The 20,618-nt window shown below is 34.6% G+C and overlaps 1 protein-coding gene across 1 annotated transcript in view; it reads right to left on the bottom strand.

The window, feature by feature from the left end:
• LOC131848742 (zwei Ig domain protein zig-8-like) overlaps positions 1-19,439 on the bottom strand; it is a 560,844-nt gene extending 541,405 nt beyond the window's left edge. Inside the window, exons 1-2 of the mRNA XM_059198708.1 lie at positions 19,376-19,439; positions 18,393-18,562 (exon numbers count right to left, since the gene is read on the bottom strand). Of these exons, the coding sequence (XP_059054691.1) occupies positions 18,393-18,562; positions 19,376-19,439 (234 nt within the window). The remainder of the gene's footprint in view (positions 1-18,392; positions 18,563-19,375) is intronic.
• Positions 19,440-20,618: the final 1,179 nt, after the last annotated feature.

Raw genomic sequence — 20,618 nt, forward strand, 5'->3', positions numbered from 1 at the left:
TTTCAATCTGTTCTGAAAACATATAAGCATGTAAAGGGTAGAAAAGCTTAAGGAATGTAGACTTAGGTGGTACGGATATATTCTGCGTAAACCCGAAACCACTTAGTGAAAAAGTGCCTATCCATGGCTACTTTGAAAAGAGGACAAAGCCTGGTCAAGGTTTAATTACCTGGTTGACGATGCTTACCAGCGAAATGTATAGCGCCTCAAGATTAGGAAATCCGACCCTGCGTAACGGGAAGGCGAGGATAGAGAAGATCTGAAAATATTTAGTCTAGTTTCTTGTAGATCTGAAAATATTTAGTCTAGTTTCTTTGTGATGGTAGATTTGACTTATCAAAATGTATTGAACTCATTCGAATAAATAGAATTTTGTGCGATTTAAAGAGTACGTTCAAAGTAAAAAATGAATCATTTAATTTCCCCAATCAAATTGAATTTTACATAGCAAATTTAAAACGAAAATTTGTTACAGACCGTAAGCCTCGTGTTTTTTTGCGGCACACTCCTTACGTAATAGATTTACCAAGGTGCTTACTTAATTTTCCTGATGAAATCCAGTCAATATCCGATCTAAATTTAGGGATGCTGCGTTGTTTACTATCTGGATGTTTATAAAGTATGTTAAGATAAACATTACGAAGGAAATCATTAAAGAAACCGAGTTAATACGTACAGCTATTTACAAACAAATACATTTTATTTTTATTAAAAACATCTTTGCTATTGTGTTTGATATACATATATCTTCTTGTATATAAAATCTTCGTGTCACAATGTTAGTTACCATACTCCTCTGAAACGGCTTGACCAATTTTTATGAAATTTATATGCATATTCAGGTCTGAGAATTGGCTACTATCTATTTTTCATACCCCTAAGTGATAAGGGTTGTCCACCCCTAACATTATTTTTTTATTTTTTGGGGAAAATTTTTTATTTATATTTTTTTATTATGTGTCATTAAAAAATACATACAATCGTAAATTTTCACCCTTGTATCACCAACCCCTATTTTTTATAGCGTTATAAATTTATATAGCAAAACAACGTTTGCCGGGACAGCTAGTATATATATATTAATACATTATTGCATTTTTTTAATACATCATTGCAACTGTTTTAAATATATAAAACAGTTGCAATTCCTATAATAAACTAAATGAAACTGAATAGTTGACAATTTCTGTTGCAAATCATGAAACGCACATTACATAATCACTTTTACGCAATTTTGAATATAATGTTAAACATACATGAATATAACATTAAAAAGGATAATAATTGAGTAAAAATACTTAACTAAGTTGAGTTTTTTTTTATACAGCATAGGGGACAAACGATTTTGCGGCTCACTTGATGGTAAGTGATTACCGCCGCCCATGAGCACCCGTAACACCAGGGGAATTGCGAGTTGCCGGCCTTTTCAGACGGAATAAGCTCTTTTCTTGAAGGATTCAATATCGTATCGGTTCGGAAACACCATTGCTGGAAGGTGATTCCCCAATATGGTTGTGTGTGGCAAAAAGATTCTGAATTATTAATCTCTTTTATATGGAAATTGTTAGTAATAACATCACATGTCTAAACCACTGATCTAATAAGATCTAATAGAGAAAAAATATATAAAAACTGACGATCGTAAATGATAAAAATGTCAATTACATAGACGAGTCTTTGGATTCAATATCCTAAAGGTGACTTTGTAGAAAGTCATCTACGTACCTTAGTCTAGCCTTTGAAACTGTACCGCTTGCTTTGTAAGATCTGTTTTAGTTGAGGCTAAAGTATGTGTTAGGAGCGAGAGACTGAAGTGGGAACACAATTATTATTTTAATAAAAACCAAATACTAGTAAAAATGTGTATTCTTCCCAAAAGGGCTCACAGCGAGAGGTAACAAAACAATATTAGTTAGTCAAAGGTGACATATAAAAATAGATATAAATTTTTTTATAAAAAGAATGGTAGACAAGCTGCCAGTAACACTATGGTAGTAAAATTACAGGGTATGAACCCGTAAAAGTCTTTCGGAATGGCAACACTTGAGGTGTATTACAGGGTTTCATATGATAACATGATGTTCTTTTTTTAACTATTGCTATTGGCCGCAGCTGGCCTTTACAGCTTCACCGGATGATATGGGGCGAATGCAGATGGTACTACAAACTCGCGGAAGCACTTATGGAGCGGCTGAAGGACAACTGGCTGACGGATACGAGTTTATCTAGGGCTCTGATAGGCCTTTACAGCTACACTGAACGATAGGGAGCGAGTTCAGATGGCACTCCTAACTCGCAGAAGGACTTATGGAGCGGCTGAAGGACAACTGGCTTACGGATACGAGTTTAGTCTAGGGCTCTGATAGGCCTTTACAGCTACACTGAACGATAGGGAGCGAGTTCAGATGGCACTCCTAACTCGCAGAAGGACTTATGGAGCGGCTGAAGGACAACTGGCTTACGGATACGAGTTTAGTCTAGGGCTCTGATAGGCCTTTACAGCTACACTGAACGATAGGGAGCGAGTTCAGATGGCACTCCTAACTTGCAGAAGGACTTATGGAGCTGCTGAAGGACAACTGGCTGAAGGATACGAGTTTAGTCTAGGGCTCTGATAGGCCTTTACAGCTACACTGAACGATAGGGAGCGAGTTCAAATGGCACTCCTAACTCGCAGAAGGACTTATGGAGCGGCTGAAGGACAACTGCCTGACGTATACGAGTTTAGTCTAGGGCTCTAATAGGGATTTGAACCTCGGTACATGCTTCTAATTTCCATCTCTGTTTGGATTGGATTTGATCGGAGGCTACTTCATGTGGGAAGTTCATATAGGCGACGCTGCGGTTTCTACTTATCATCAAGATAAGTTTGAGAAAGAGATAATCCTAATAATTTATTCGGACAGTCAAGCTGCTCTTCTAGCACTTAACTCGTACGAAATCCGTTCTAAACTTATTAGAAACTGTATCCTGCTACTAAATGAATTAGGAAGCAGAAATAATATTATACTGAGATGGGTCCCCGGGCATTCAAATATTGAAGGCAATGAGAATGCCGACCATCTGGCAAAGTTAGGGGCAAAAACCGTCCAACGGGGCCCCAAATCCTTCTGTGGTGTGCCTCGTTGCCTAAAACTGGGACATCTCAAATTAATAACCAAACGAGAAGCACTGAATCACTGGCAAGAAATGCCAGGATTAACACATTCAAAAGACCTAATATCGGGCTTCTCGAATACTCCAATAGACTACTTCTATTGAGTAAAAACAACATATGCATGATGACTAGGGCCCTCACAGGACACTGCAAATTAAACAAGCATATGGCTAAACTAGGCCTATGCACGATAAGTATCTGCAGATTCTGCCCAACATAAGAGGAAATGCCGCTTCACATCCTATGTGGTTGTAGCCCACTCATGCATAAACGAAATATCTTCTTTGGAAGTTCATACTCTATCCCGAGATAAAAACCATCGCTCCTAAGAATATCTTTTAATTTTTGTACCTGACGGGTCTAGGTGGTGGACTCTGCAAATGGCGAGCATAATAGATCTATGTAGGTCGCAATGCTCCAGGTGCTACACATCTGACAATACCCCAAACAATCCAGAAAAAAATTAAATATAAAGAGATAATCCTAATAATTACCCAGGAAAATTAACACAGAGATATCCTAAGGTAAACAGAGCTTGTGTCAGAGGGGAACTTCATGTATATAGGTGACGCAACAGTTTCCGCCTATCATCAAAGTGAGTTTGAGAAAGAGATAATCCTAATAATTACCCAGAACAATTTACACAGCGCCATCTAGTTCCAAGGTAAACATAACTTGTGTTATGAGTATTAAACAACTGGTAAAAATAATTAAAATCATTTTGTACACACATAGAAGACCAACACAAACAATCATACTCATGAATACAAATGTTGGTACTGTGCCAGGAATCGAACACGCGACCGTCGAAGACAAGGCGGTGCGCAAAACCTCTATACAAGGCCATAATAAAGAGAAGTATATTCAATAAGAACACTAAAACATCCGGTACGTTTTTTATTACGAATCAAGACAAAGAAATGATAAAAATACACCCAGACAATAATTTGTAATGTTTTCAGTATTATAATGTTCCTTTGCTGAAACGTTCTCATTTCATTACAACCTACAGTCTTGTGAAGAATTTTGTTTTTATAATAATATCTACGTTTCTGATGTTATTGTCTGTATTTCATAATGACGGCTCGCAAATGGGAATTCTGTTTTTATCAAATAAACATTATCAATTTAATAATAATAATAAATATGTTTATTACTGCATCAATTGTCCAATTTCTTTCTTTATTTCTTTATTTCTTTATTTATTTATTTCTTTCTTTCTTTATTTCTTTATTTCTTTATTTCTTTATTTCTTTATTTCTTTATTTCTTTATTTCTTTATTTCTTTATTTCTTTATTTCTTTATTTCTTTATTTATTTATTTACATACAAAACAGATTACAGTCAATATAATAATATAATTAGGAGCGTGTAGTTCGGTACAGAACTGGACTGTAATCCAACACTATGTATGCCTAAGAGCTAAATTATATAGACGCATTCAATATACGCTAGATAACTAGATAAGGTTATATAATAAAAAGTAAACTAAATAGAAAATGATATATAACTACGTAATGCAATGAATTATCATGTTAACAGATTTTTTTTTTTAAAGGGAAATTTAATTGTCTCCGGAACTGGACCAGCGTTGAATGGAAAATATCTATATTTCTATTCGAGACAAGAATTTCATTGTATTAATATTGGTAGTAGTATAATTATTGGTAATACATATTTTTTCTAATTCACTTCTAGTAAAGTTCTTATTCAAATTCAAAATATCTTTATTCATGTAGATCTATTACAGATTATGATATGTCAAATCTACTATCAGTTCGGAACGATTTCGAGATGAGAAGAACTGACAAGAAACTCAGCTCGTATTCTTTTCAAATAAATGTTGCCCATAGTTAGCGACCACGTCTCTGTACCGTAAGTCATCACTGGCAACACACATTGGTCGTAAACCTTCGTCTTGAGACACTGCGGTAATTTGGACGGAAAGATATATCGGAACATATATACAGACACTGCTAAACTTTCAACCAATTTTTAAATAGCGATGTTAATTTATATGGCAAGCCAACGTTTGCCAGTTCAACTAGTATGAACTACAATAATGGCATGGTAAATATTTACCATGTACAGAGTGTACGCGATCGGGCCACGTATACAGCGTGTTGTGGTGGCAAATAAATATACCTTCTGAATTTACTGAACTGATTTACATGTAATATCAATCTGATTGAACAAATAAGCTGAAACCATAATTCACTGATTTTTTTTATAACAGGGGACAATAGAGCATGCAGCTCACCTGATGGTAAGTGATTACTCCCGCCCATGAGCACCCGCAGCATCAGGGGAATTACAAGTACGTTGTCGGCCTTTTAAAAAGGAATAAGCTCTTTTCTTGAGGGTTTCAACATCGTATCGGTTTGGAAATACCATTGCTGGAAGATGATTCCACAATGTGGTTGTGCGTGGCAAAAAGTTTCTAGAAAACCGCACTGTGGAGGACCGCCATTCATCCAGATGGTCAGAAAATTCAGAAAATTCCTTTAGTAATTAAATATAAAAAAAAATAATTATATTTATATAAATTATATTTATACTAATATAGTAGTTAGTAATAGTAGTATAAATATAATTTATTTGTTTCATCATTTACAAATGTTCGGCTTATATTCAGGGGGCATGCAAATTATAATTCTTAACACTTACTTTTACAACTAAATTACATTACAATAAGAATATTAAACTTAGGTGGATAACCCTTACCACTTAGTGGTATGAAAAATAAATAGTAGCTACTGAAGATGCATATAAAATTTCATAAAAATCGATCAAGCCGTTTGGGAGGAGTATGGTAACTAACATTGTGACACGAGAATGTTATATATAACTAGCTGTCCCGGCAAACGTTGTTCTGCCTTAAAATAAAAAAAAATTAGAGGTGGACTACCCCTAACATTTAGGGGGATGAAAAATAGAGAATCGGTCATACGCTCACAAAATTTCATGAGAGGAGTATCGGAGGAACGAACGAAAACTGTGACACGAGAAATTTATATATTTGTCACCATACAGATTTTATTAATATGTATTTTTAAGTACAGTACTTACGTACATTAATAAAATACTTACTTTTTACTTGTATCTATTGTTATCAAAATTAAACTATAAGTTCTCGACTTGACCACGACTATGTGAACCTCTCCTGGCGCCAAAGCTGGATCCGCTGGTGACACCCCTGGTGTTTCAGGCGATCATACGCTGTGGTTACCGTTTACCATCAGACGGGTCGTATGCTTGTTTGTCACCATTGTAGTGTAAAAAAAGTGGAGTTCGAGGTAATTGCACGCAAGGAACACGCGTCAATGTTCCCTGAAACAAAGGGAGCTGCCGACAGCCGGGCTCTTTGATCTAGAGTCATTAAACTGAGCTAAGAACCTCGTCACAAGATACATAGATTTCGTCCTATGCTTGAATTTAATTATTTACTAGTTACTCGCCCCGGCTTCTCACGGCTGTACATGTATTATACATATAAACCTTCCTCTTGAATCACTCTATTTAAAAAACCGCTTCAAAATTTGCGTAGTTTTAAAGATTTAAGCAAACATAGGGATGGACAGACAGCGACTGCGATTTTGTTTTATAATATGCAGTTTGGTACACAATACATATGGAATTTAGGCAAGAAGAACTGGCAAGAAACTCTGAAAACAGCCTTCAATTGTTACTCTATTCTGGGACACTGTCGTGTCATCTATACATATAAAAAAATTGAAGTGTCTTAGGTCGGATTTCACCAATCATAGCATAAACACGTTCAAGGAAACGGAGTTCAGCGTGAACTCGAAAAAAAGAACGACGTTGATCTCGTTTTACTTTAAATGGAATTCACCAGCATTATACAGATCGCGTTTACCAAAATGAAGTTTAGATTTTCATTCGTTCACAGTGTTACACGCTCATAAAATAATATTTGATGCAATGGGTAATTTAAATAAAATAATTCTAAGAATTATTTATAATTCAATCATGTGATAATTATGATAAGTTTTTTAATTTTTAATTTAATAGGTACCGTCGACTACAAAGTATGAAACAACAACCTTTACCTATAAACTAGTAAAAAAATATTTTATTGAGGATTTTTTTTATATTACTGGCAATTTTCTTTTTATTCCCGATATTGTCATTTGCATAGAATAAAATTGAGATCTTCTTCAAATTGTGACTACTGTACAGCAGAAAATGCCGATCTACAACATATTATAATGGAATGTCCAGCATTTGGTTTGCAGAGACTTATTTTGATAGATGGCTTAATAAGTTTATATAATAAAAAAGAAGTACCCCGCCTCTTGCCATCTATCCCACAAAATACAGAAAGTTATCCATTTTTATACGAGTTTATACACAATACAATAAGAACGCTATAGATTATAATGCTAAAGATATAGTTAAATGTAATTGTTTGGCTGAAAGGAGATTTCCAAGGCCGTAAAATACTTAATAAAAAAAAAAAAATTCCCGATATTGTATTGTCAAAAATTTGATTGATTACTGTTTGACAACTGACAGCTGTTTTAAACACGTTTAAAGAGTTAACTGTAGGAAATCAGACGTTCAGAATTTATAAACGTGTTTAGCGAAATTTGTAGTGGTGAAATGCAAAATGAAACTTTGAACACGTTAAAACATTTTAATGGCGTTCAGTTCGAATTAAACGCGATCAGTTTCTTTGGTGAAATCCGACTTTACTATTTTAAACTTGACGCGGTCATTATTTATACGTATAATTAGTAAAAATCACGGGATCTTACCACGTTTTATATTTATTTGCTGAGTTCCCGATATTTCGGCAGTGTTTCAATCACCATGATCACGGGTGAACTGAAGAGCAGCGGGTAGATGGAAAATGAAATCTTTTTATGGGCAGACATATGCGTCTACCTTCACACGTCTTCGTTTGTTGCTACTACTGGAACTCTCGGGAAATATCGGGAATTCTGTCGGTCTGTTTGTAATATTGAAATAACCGTTTTTTACTACATGCATATGAGTATAAATAGGGTACATACACCAAAATAACATTTTTTACAATTTTTGTCTGTCTGTTTGTTCCGGCTAAACTCTGAAGTAGCTGGACGGATTTTTACGGGACTTTTACTGGTAGGTAACTGATGTAATAAGAAGTAACTTGGCTGCTTTTATTTTAGAAAAAAAAAAGTTGTATATTCCACGCGGACGAAGTGGCGTGTACAGTCAACAATAAAAAAAGCGTGACAATCGAGAATCGATACGCCTCCACTTACAGCGGTTGAACTCAGTTATACACTTCATTTGAAGGAATATCTGTTTTTCTTGAATCTCTAAAATGTGCCTTGTTTATCATTCATAAAGGTTCAAATTGCTAAGTATACAATAGGTTTTTCAGTGCTTTATTGAGGTCTAGTAATACTATGTTGTCGGTTGAGAATGTATATTAACGAATGAGAATGAACTGGCTAATGTATATATATTATAATATTGATTTACATAACCTAATTGTACAACTAAGAACTAAAATAAAAAGCTTAAAAAAAAAATAATGTGATGACTAAAATATTGATTTTATATCTATACATATGAATAAAATTGGAGTGTCTGTTTGTAATATTGAAATAATTGTAAAAACATCAAATAACAAGAGTATTTTAAATCGTTATAATAATAATAATATCTCACGACAATGCATACAGCGCCATCTAGTCCCAAGCCAAGTAGAATAGAATACAAAATCATTTATTCAAATCAACTTAATTTAAGCACTTTTGAACAGTCATAACAATTTTTTTTATCTACCGCTCATTCGGAAAGCTGTCTCATCACAAGAAGAACGAGCAAGAAACTTGTGTGTTACTCTTTTAAACAATCCTTGTAAGTTCACATTTTACAAGTCGAAACGTGTGAATACAAACTACCAGCCAGCACTAATTTATTTAGACTTAAATATAAAAACACAATAAGATTAAATCAGTCGTAGTGATAAGAGCAGACCAGTCCCTACAAGCAGCACTCGTTCACGAGTATGACGGATGAGCCAGCCATCACTGCGCTCGACCATATTTTAGAGAACCCAAAGACCCGGCCCACCATGCAGCATGTCTGGACATTTTAGTGAGCATGACTACTCATTCCACTCGACCACGTCACAGCTACAAAAATTACTATATGGTAGTTACAGTATTCGCACTTTACATGAGGATGCATGCGGCAATCAATACAAAAGCCGCTACGCTATCATATATCAAGAAAGCAGTATGAAAATTAAATTATAACATTGTCCGCAAATAAACTTATACTTGCTATATATTGCTATCATCTATAAATTCGTCTATCCTATTATAGGATTTTTACATAACATTTGTTTATTGCCTCTCTGTCAGATTTAGCGTAGATTCTGGCAGTTTATTATAGAATCTTACGCAATTACCATAAAATGAATTACTAACTTTGTGTAGACGGCATTTAGGTAAAATTTTACCTTATTTTTAATGCGTAAGTTTGGGGGTAGAATTAAACAAAATCCTTTCTTAGCGGATGCCTACGTCATAACTACGTGTATGCCAAATTTCATCCTGATCCGTCTAGTGGTTTGGGCTGTGCGTTGATAGATCACTATGTCAGTCACCTTTGAGTTATATATATTTAGAAAATTACTGTTACGGAGTTAACTCCGCACCTGAGTATGGTTTATTTTGATATCCCACACCAGTGGATATTGTTTGTTATTGAATCCTAATTCATTAGAGGGCGTTAGAGATTAGAAATGTTTAGAAAAAGTATTTGAACGTGATTTTTGTTTCATCTATACATATAAATAAAATTGGAGCGTCTGATTGTAAACTGAAATAACCGTTTCTTAGTACATGCATATAATATAAATACGATACATATACCAAAATAGCAGTTTTAGCAATTTTTATCTGTCTGGCTGGACCGATTTTGACGAGACTTTTTTTGGCAGGTAGCTGTTATAATAAGAACTTAGGCTACTTTTATTTTAGAAAAATAAAGTTAAATTCCACGCGGACGAAGTCGTGGGAACAGCTAGTTAACAATATTTTCAGTGATATTCACCTCCAAGTGGTAAATTCGACCACACACAACGGTATTGTCATTGTTGAAATATTAACTTGATATTATACATAGATAACACCCAGACAGATACAAACAATCATACTTATGAATACAAATGTTTGCACCGTGCGAGGAATCGAATCCGCAGCCGTCAGATAGTAAAGGAGTATGCTTTACCACTAGACCGCCCAGCCTGACGTTAATGCAATAAATAATAATAATAATAAACTCAGGACAATTCAAGTTAAGCTGGTTAAAGCTTGTGTTATGGGTACTAGATAACTGATACAAATACATAGATATTTATTTTTCTAAATACATACATATATATATATAGAAAACACCCAGACCGATGAATGTTTGATTCATACTTTTGAATACAAATATTTGTGCCGTGCGAGGAATCGAACCCGCGACCATCAGCACTAACACAATTTGCTGAACCGCTAGACCACCGACACTGTCAAAATATAAATTTTAATAAAAACAATAATTCTTTATTGCGCACAGACAAACAATGAACAAACAAAAAAAAATGATAAAAAGTTATAAATTTTAAGTTTTTCCAACAAAAACATTATTACACTTCACAAACTCTTCTATTTAGAAGATTGGATTGAGTTTTTTTTATGACTATTTCAAGTGAATTAAAAAAATATTAAAAACACGAACTTTCGCATTTGCACTTAAATTGATTTTCTTTAGTTATTAATGTTTGTCATTTATAAATAGATGGCGTCGTTTATATTCTGAAACATTGTCATTAGAGACCGCAAACAAAACCGCGTGGGATTGTTATGGTAATAACGTGGATGATAAACCCGCCCACTCAACCGAAAGTATTTCCTATCCAATATTCATTAATCAACATTTTCCATTAAACGAAACGAAAACAGCTACCAATATTCTATTTAGAATAATTAAAGATCAAAAACATTTCAATTGGAACTGAAAATTTCTTAGCAATTGTCAAATCGCTGTCTAATGATTTAAAGTTACTTAAAAACAATGTTTCGTGCACCAACCTCGTTGGTACAGCGGTTTAGCACACCGTCTTAGTTTTGAATGTCGCGGATTCGATTCCTCGCACGGCACAAACATTTGTATTCATGAGTGTGATTGTTTGTATCGATCTGGGTGTTTTCTATGTAATATGTATCTACTTACGAAAAGAATTTATGTATTTGTATCAGTTGTCTAATACCCATAAAACAAGCTTTAGCTAGCTTAACTCGGGTCTAGATGGCTATGCGAATTGTCCTGAGATTATTTTTTATTATATTGTTTACATCTTATATATAAAATTCTCGTGTCACAGTTTTCGTTCCCATACTCCTCCGAAACGGCTTGACCGATTCTCATGAAATTTTGTGAGCGTATTGAGTAGGTCTGAGAATCGGCCAACATCTATTTTTCATCTTCCCCCTAAATGTTAGGGGTAGTCCACCCCTAATTTTTTTTTATTTTAAGGCAAAACAACGTTTGCCGGGACAGCTAGTTATTTATAAATGTTGTAACTGGCCAATGAAGAAATGTTTTATATTCTAAATTTGTATCTAAAATTTATAGTTCCTCTTATAGATTCATGTTTTGTTACTTTCATTCTATATAAATATATATAACTCAAAGGTGACTGACATAGTGATCTATCAACGCACAGCCCAAACCACTGGACGGATCGGGCTGAATTTTGGCATGCAGGTAGATGTTATGACGTAGGCATCCGCTAAGAAAGGATTTTGATTAATTCTATCCCCAAGGGGATAAAAAAAACAGGCATTGGCAGCACAGGCTATAAATAAATGAGTGTGTATAAAGTACTTGATGTATGTGTAATATTTTTTTTACTGAGTTAATGTATATTTAAGAAGTAAATATATATATATATATATATTGACTATACTATATATATATATAATTAAATTTATCATATATTATTATATTTATATTATATACATTAACTGGTCCATAGAGCGGTTTTCTAGAAACTTTTTGCCACGCACAACCACATTGTGGAATCACCTTCCAGCAATGGTATTTCCGATACGATATTGAAACTTTCAAGTGAAGAGCTTATTCCTTTTTAAAAGGCCGACAACGTACTTGCAATTCACCTGGTGTTGCGGGTGCTCATGGGCGGTTGTAATCACTTACCATCAGGTGAGCCGCATGCTCGTTTGTCCCCTGTGTTATAAAAATAAAAAAGCTTAGCTTACCAAATACCGTAGAATTTCCATTGGGCTAATATGAATTAATACATAAGAGATAATTCAAAGAGAGGAGAGATAAGAGGCAAAAAGCACGTCCAGTTTCAAAATCAAATGAATTTACAACGCAATAACAACGGGCATTCGTAGAAGGAATTGTACGTTTGCGTTTGGCGTTTGTTTTGTATGCGGGTTGTAATCCCGCACATCGGACATCGACGGCTGGCTGAGCACCGGCGTCGTCGGACGCAGGTTCACGTCAATCGTACATAATCCGCAGTAATCCGACGGACATATTCATTGGACGCAGGGTTGCCAACCTCAGAAATTACCTCGCAGAAAGGGGCTTAAAAATGACGTACATTACCTCTTTTGTTAGCAGCCTTTACATGTACGGTCTATCGCGCGCGATTCGGCTTTTATGCAAGAAATAATTAGCACATAAATGTACACAAAGAAATTCCAGCGACAATAACGGGCCACTGTCCCTTAAATAAACATCTGTACGTAATAGGTGCTACTGACAGTTCCTTTTGTCAAAGCCGCTTACTTCCGATCGTTGCGGGTTCAATTCCCCGCACGGCACAAATATTTGTATCCATAAGTATGATTATTTGTATCGGTGAGGGTTTACCACCATATATATACTATATGTATGTATTTACGAAAAAAAAATCTATGTATTTGTATCAGTTGTCTAGTACTCATAACACAAGCTTTAGCTAAATTAACTTGGATCTAGATGGCGCTGTGTGAATTGTCCTGAGATGATTATCGACATTACATAGTACAAAACAAAGTCGCTGTCGCTGTCCGTCCCTATGTATGCTTAAATCTTTAAAACTACGCAACGGATTTTGGAGTGGTTTTTTTTAATACATAGAGTGATTCACGAGGAAGGTTTATATATATAATACATGTAAACCCGTGCGAAACCGGGGCGAGTAGGTAGTTATTATTATAAGTTAGTAGATTTCTTTTAGCAGAATAAAAAGTGTTTAAATATACGTTTATCTTATTTATAACTTTATTGTCACTTTGAAATGCAATCTAGTGTTATAGCAACTGAATAGTAAGTATCTACGGGTGTAGTGAGAAATCGATTTATATATTGTTATAGTTTAAAATAATGTACACATATGAAAATTCTAGTACAGCTGGCAACCCTGATGGCGAGTCTGATGAAACATTACAAATTAACAGTTAAAACTTAGCATAATCAATGATTGACGACTGAACGAACGAATCCATGCTGTTTATAGTTTGAAATAATATTTAATCAAATCATTTTGTATATTACTAGCTACTCGCCCCGGCTTTGCCCGGGTGTACATGTATTATATATATAAACCTTCCTCTTGAATCACTCTATCTATTAAAAAAACTGCTTCAAAATCCGTTGCGTACTGTTTATAAGTGACAAGTTGAAGTACGAACCACTGAGCCAAGCTGTTTTCCCCTTCTGATCGATCCTCCGTCCAATTCAAACGGGGATCAAAATTACGACGGCCTGAGGTTCGAACCCCTAGCGGTGCGGAGTAAAGTCGTATTCATCAGGCAGTTGGCCTTCAGCCGCTCCATAAGTCCTTCCTTTGGTTTGGAGTGCCATTTGCACTCGCACCCTATCGTTCGGTGAAGTTGTAAAGGCAACCTGCAGCCAACAGTATTACAGAAGTACGATTACCTATATTCCTAATTAAAACTGGAATCCAAATTTACTATTACGACGGCCCGAGTCCAGGTTCGAACCCCTAACGATGCCTTCAGACTAAAGTCGTATCCGTCAGGCAGGATCCTTAAGTTCTTCCCCGAGTTTGGAGTACCACGCGTACCTATCGTACGGTGAAGCTGTAAAGGCCAGCTGCGGTCAGCTGCGGTCAGCTGCGGCCAGCTGCGGTCAGCTGCGGCCAGCTGCGGCCAGCTGCGGCCAGCAGCGTCAGAATAGTCCAAATAAAATATTAATTATATCATTAATACGAGCGTTATAGTAATTTCAAAATGGGAATTTATTACAGCATCGTTATGAAACGTTCAGTTTTTCATTTAATGCCACACATTAGCTATAACATACAGCGTAATAAACATAAATATATAGCTCTGCATATGTCATAAAATAGATATATCTGCAACAACTCCGGAGATAAACGTGAAATTTAAATTTTATGTAAATTAGATATATTTGTTATGTTATAATATTTAATACATATATAAGTGTCTGTTTGTAATATTGAAATAACCGTTGTTTACTACATGCATATGAATATAAATACGGTACATACACCAATATAACATTTTTTATAATTTTTGTCTATTTGTCTGTTTGTTCCGACTAATCCCTGAATTGGCTAGATCGATTTTGACGGGACTTGTTTTGGCAGGTAGCTGATATAATAAGGAGAAACTTAGGCTACTTTTATTTTAGAAAAATGAAGTTAAATTCCACGCGGACGAAGTCGCGGGAACAGATAGTAATACATATATTCACAATGTATGGAATTAAAAGCATTGCAAATGTTAACATATTATTAGATTTAATATTATTGGAGCCTACACTCTATAGTCTATTTAACCAGATACACTAATATCAATTCAAAAGTCATGATGAATACATGGTTTTGATGAATAAATGATTTCAAAATCATTCATGTAATTTAATATAATATTTATAATTATTAATAATATTTATTTATATATAAATATTAATCTATAAAGTTACATACATATGTGACTTTATAGATTAAGATTTTGAGTTATATATATAACTCAAAGGTGACTGACGTAGTGATCTATCAACGCACAGCACAAACCACTGGATGGATCGGTCTGAAATTTAGCATGCAGGTAGATATTATGACGTAGGCATCCGCTAAGAAAGGATTTTGATTAATTCTACCCCCAAAGGGATAAAATAAGGGATGAAACTTTGTATGAAACTTTGTCAATTTTAAACCGATCGCGCTGAGACTTTGCATGCATAAAGCTACTATGACGTAGGCATTCCCTAAGAAAGGATTTTGATAAATTACGATTACGAGAGCGAAGCCGCGGACAAAAGCTAGTAATCTATAATTTGCCTATTGACTTGTTCTAAACGATACTTGAGGACAGCAACTTTGTCTTTAAATTTAATAGAGAATACAGACTAATATCAGTTTATAGAGACTGAAATTGAATGGCCTATAATTTTCTCTCATAATCACGTGTATTGATTGCTTCATCTAAGCTACAAACGCTGTTTGCCGACATCATTTAATTATCCGCACCAATCTCAAAGCTAACGGTGTAACGAGCTTCAAGATTCTGAAATTTCCGAGCTAAATCCTGCCCATGTTATCTTCGGATATAGCATAGATGTTACTAGTGTTTATATACACTAGAACTAGTATACACTTGGATTGCAAAGACCAAATTCAAATTCAAAAATCATTTATTCATATAGGACATTTTAGCCGCTTAAATTTTTTACATTATAATTTTAATTTTTTCCCTACCGTCCAGTTCAGTAAACAGATTGGGGAGAACTAGCAAGAAATACAACTGACGCTGAAAAGTCAATTTATTTAGATGTGTATTTTTATAGGTGTCTATGTCTAATATTAAATAAAAATCCGGTGCATAAACAACTATTGCCATGCACGTTTGTTATTTAACTAATCATTTACGAAGATTCACATTGATTCAAATTTAAATTCAAAAATCATCATGTAGGACATTTCAGCCGCTTATGAACGTCACATTTTATATTATATTATTAATATTTTAATTTTTTCTCTACCGTCCAGTTAGGTATATAGATCCAATTGAGAAGAACTAGCAAGAAACTCAATTGAAATACTTTTATTTTTTTTAAAGCCAGTTTATTTATAATGTATATTTGTATAGGTGTCTATGTCTAACATTAAATAGTTCGTGCTCGTTCTTTCTGTGATGAATCCCGTATGATTGGTATAGTAAAAAAAATATAAAAAAATGCTTAAATTACCTTTTTTTAATAAAGAGTATTTCTATTTCAATAAAAATTTACTTGGTCGTTTTTATAAAAATTATATTTGTATATTTAACACAGTCTTTTTGTGTTATTTAAAAACTTAACAAAATACGTAAATATACTATCGTTGTATCATGAAATGTGTATCAAATATTGAATATATTTGTTATAATTAGATAATTATAATCTAGGATTTTATCATCATCATTATCATCATCATCGCAGTCCGGAAGACGTCCATCTGGATCTCTTCAGCTGGATCTTAATAAACTTAAACTGACCTACCTGATTACCTCATGTAAGAAATTTAAATCTATTTGATTAAAATAAACATTGATCAAAATATCGCAAAACACAAAAGCATCCAAAGCTTCCTTTTTAGTCTCGGTAAATATAAAAAGATATCGTAACGTCTATAAAGCTCTACGTAAGTGGTTTCCGTCGTCTATGGCAGCGGAGAGCGGATGTCACAGCGAGCTGAGCGGAGCGGAAAGCCGGGCTCACGCAATTATCACGAGCAATTAAACGCAAGCAACTAAGCAGAAGGCACGGAAACTTAACTGTTCCACTGTTCTTTATTCGAATGGTTAGAACCATGCTTTTGTTGTTTCGTTTTACAATTTATATGACTACTAGCTTTTGCCCACGGCTTCGCTTGCGTTAATTTGTCCCCTTAAGGGTGGAATTTATCAAAATCCTTTCTATGGGGATGCCTACGTCATAGTAGCTTTATGCATGCAAAATCTCAGCCCGATCGGTTTAAAATTTACAGAGTATCATACAAGCTTTCATCCCCTATTTTATCCCCTTGGGGGTAGAATTGATCAAAATCCTTTCTTAGCGGAAGCCTACGTCATAACATTTACCTGCATGCCAAATTTCAGCCCGATCTGTCCAGTGGTTTGGGCTGTACGTTGATAGATCACTAAGTCAGTCATCTTTGAGTATATATATTTAGACTAGCTGTGGCCGTGATTTCACCCGTGTGAAATTTATAGGGTGGGATATCCCACCCTATAAATTTATATATAATATTATTATTATTTGCGTATATATCCCAGGTGTTATTTAATAATTATTTGTTATTGTCTCAAATATAGATAGTATACTAAGTTGTGGTCCACATTGACTCTGTTTTTTTAATGTATTTCTTATGTATTATAATAAATAATAATAATAAAGACATTTATTCAGCATTACAGTAATCTTAGATGCTATTTATCCTATATATTATACAACTTAAAAGCTAAAAGCTAGTAACGCTGAATGTGACTCCCACACAGCATTTATACTGCAGTATACATATACCACAGCGCTGATTTTCAGTGGGGCCACCACACACGAGAGAGCGTACGTAAATATTACTAAAGAAAATAAAACGTTAAAATTAAGACCATTTCATAAATAGGTATGAAAATGTATGTATTACTTGTATTTCTTTATGTATTTCTTTCGTTATTATATTCTGTATTCTAAATTTATAATGTTAGTCTGTAAAGTTATTTTTAATGAGTAATGAGGGCTGCCTGAAAATCAGCGCTGTATAGGTGCACCTCATTGAGGTTGTGCTTATACCGGCAAAGCTGAGGCAGTTCCTATTACCAACTTTGTATATATTTTTTCTTATTTGGTATTGTTTGTAATTTGTTTATGTTGGCAATAAAGGTTTATCTATCTAACTATCTAAGTTTGTACACATTGTCCTTCTGGTTTCTTTTAGGAAGATTGATAAATGTTTTATTTTTCAATTACATACATAGCAATACATGAGATTCAGAAATATACATTTGACAAATTAAAAAATAGAGGTGTTTTTATGTGACATCTTTGATGAAGAGGCACCTCAGTATAACGCAACAGATAAATATGCAGCGCTGATATTCTGTTGGCTCCTATAATTAAGTATATATTACACTATTAGTAAAATAGAAAGAACATTGTCAATATAAAGTAGGGTACTTACCGTTCTATTCCCGAGGTTTCGTACCCGGCAGCTCAGGTAAGCAGACTTGCCAACTAAAGCAGTCACATTTCTCGGCGTCGCCGCGTCAAAAGATGGCGCCAATCGAGCAGTACTACCGCCCGCTGGCAGAGCGTTTACAGACCCCGCCCCGCCCGCTACGTCGCATGCACCTGCAGACAAACATACAAATATATTTAGACACAAATTCAAAATAATTTTATTCATGTAGATCTACTTTACAAAAGAGGGCCTGTCGCTCCATTTATGGTATGGGTTCTAGGGAATCATTGCGAGAGTGTTTTAAGGAATCAAATATCCTCACCGTTGCTTCTCAATACATTTATGAAAATATATATGCCAGAAGGAATATAGACAGTTTCAAAAGAGTTAGTGATTGCACTAATAAAAGCTTACGTAATAATAACAAACTGATTTTACCTAAATGTCGTTTGGCTAAAGTTAGTAATTCGTTTTATGGCAATTGCGTAAGGTTTTACAATAAAATACCAGAGTCTGTTATAAATCTGCCAGAAAAAAGATTTAAATGTCAAATAAAACAGTTCCTTTGCAAAATAGCTTAATATAAAATTGAAGAATTCGTTAACGATAATAATGTTTTTATAGAAAAACTTTAAATCTATAGCACTGACAATATTATCTGATTACATTAATAATGAGTGCGTAGCGACTTCTATGTTGATTATCGCATGCCTCTTACTTGTTGTACTGTAATTATTTATATAAAAAAAACATCTATTAAAAAGAGCAACACACAAGTTTCTTGCCCGTTCTTCTTGTGATGAATCTGCATTCCGAATGAGTGGTAGAATCAAAATATGACTATTCAAAAGTGCTTGTAATGAGTTTATTTGAATAAAGATTATTTCTATTTCTATTTCTATTATAAACTCTTATGATATGTCAAATCTACCGTCCGTTCGGAATGATTTCGAGATGAGAAGAACTGACGAGATATGTATTACCACTTAATAATACGTCATGGCTATTTTTGGGGAGTATTAAGGATTTCTGAGATAATTTTTTCATAATCATCATCATCATCATCATTTCAGCCCGGAAGCCGTCCGTGACTATAAAAGAAATATAAACAAAATATTCAATCAGCAATAGCCGTAATATAACCTTAATCAGCAACATCATTAACATAATAACATCGGCCGTCAATTATTACACCTTTATACTCATTACTTACATCTATAGGAAACAAATATACTGAAATCAAAAATAATTTATTCATGTAGGTCATTTTAGCCGCTAATGAACGTCAAGTTTTTTTGTATTAATATTTTTTCCTACCGTCCAGTTCAGTATCTGTATACTGTATCTATATCTGTATACTCGATTGAAAAGAACGTGCAAGAACCTTAACTGATTCTGTTAGCCGCATTTATGTATCTCTGCAGATCCCTAAGGTTGACTGGGAGAGAATGCATTAATTCCACATTTTGTACCAAATTCACGTATCTCTGCAGATCCCTAAGGTTGACTGGGAGACAATGCATAAATTCCACATTTTGTACCAAATTCACGTATCTCTGCAGATCCCTAAGGTTGACTGGGAGACAATGCATTAATTCCACATTTTGTACCAAATTCACGTATCTCTGCAGATCCCTAAGGTTGACTGGGAGACAATGCATAAATTCCACATTTTGTACCAAATTCACGTATCTCTGCAGATCCCTAAGGTTGACTGGGAGACAATGCATAAATTCCACATTTTGTACCAAATTCACGTATCTCTGCAGATCCCTAAGGTTGACTGGGAGACAATGCATTAATTCCACATTTTGTACCAAATTCACGTATCTCTGCAGATCCCTAAGGTTGACTGGGAGACAATGCATAAATTCCACATTTTGTACCAAATTCACGTATCTCTGCAGATCCCTAAGGTTGACTGGGAGACAATGCATAAATTCCACATTTTGTACCAAATTCACGTATCTCTGCAGATCCCTAAGGTTGACTGGGAGACAATGCATAAATTCCACATTTTGTACCAAATTCACGTATCTCTGCAGATCCCTAAGGTTGACTGGGAGACAATGCATTAATTCCACATTTTGTACCAAATTCACGTATCTCTGCAGATCCCTAAGGTTGACTGGGAGACAATGCATAAATTCCACATTTTGTACCAAATTCACGTATCTCTGCAGATCCCTAAGGTTGACTGGGAGACAATGCATTAATTCCACATTT

This window comes from Achroia grisella, unplaced genomic scaffold, assembly GCF_030625045.1.
Source record: "Achroia grisella isolate CSIRO2021 unplaced genomic scaffold, CSIRO_AGI_Agris_v1 utg1056, whole genome shotgun sequence".
In the NCBI taxonomy this organism is placed as follows: domain Eukaryota; kingdom Metazoa; phylum Arthropoda; class Insecta; order Lepidoptera; family Pyralidae; genus Achroia; species Achroia grisella.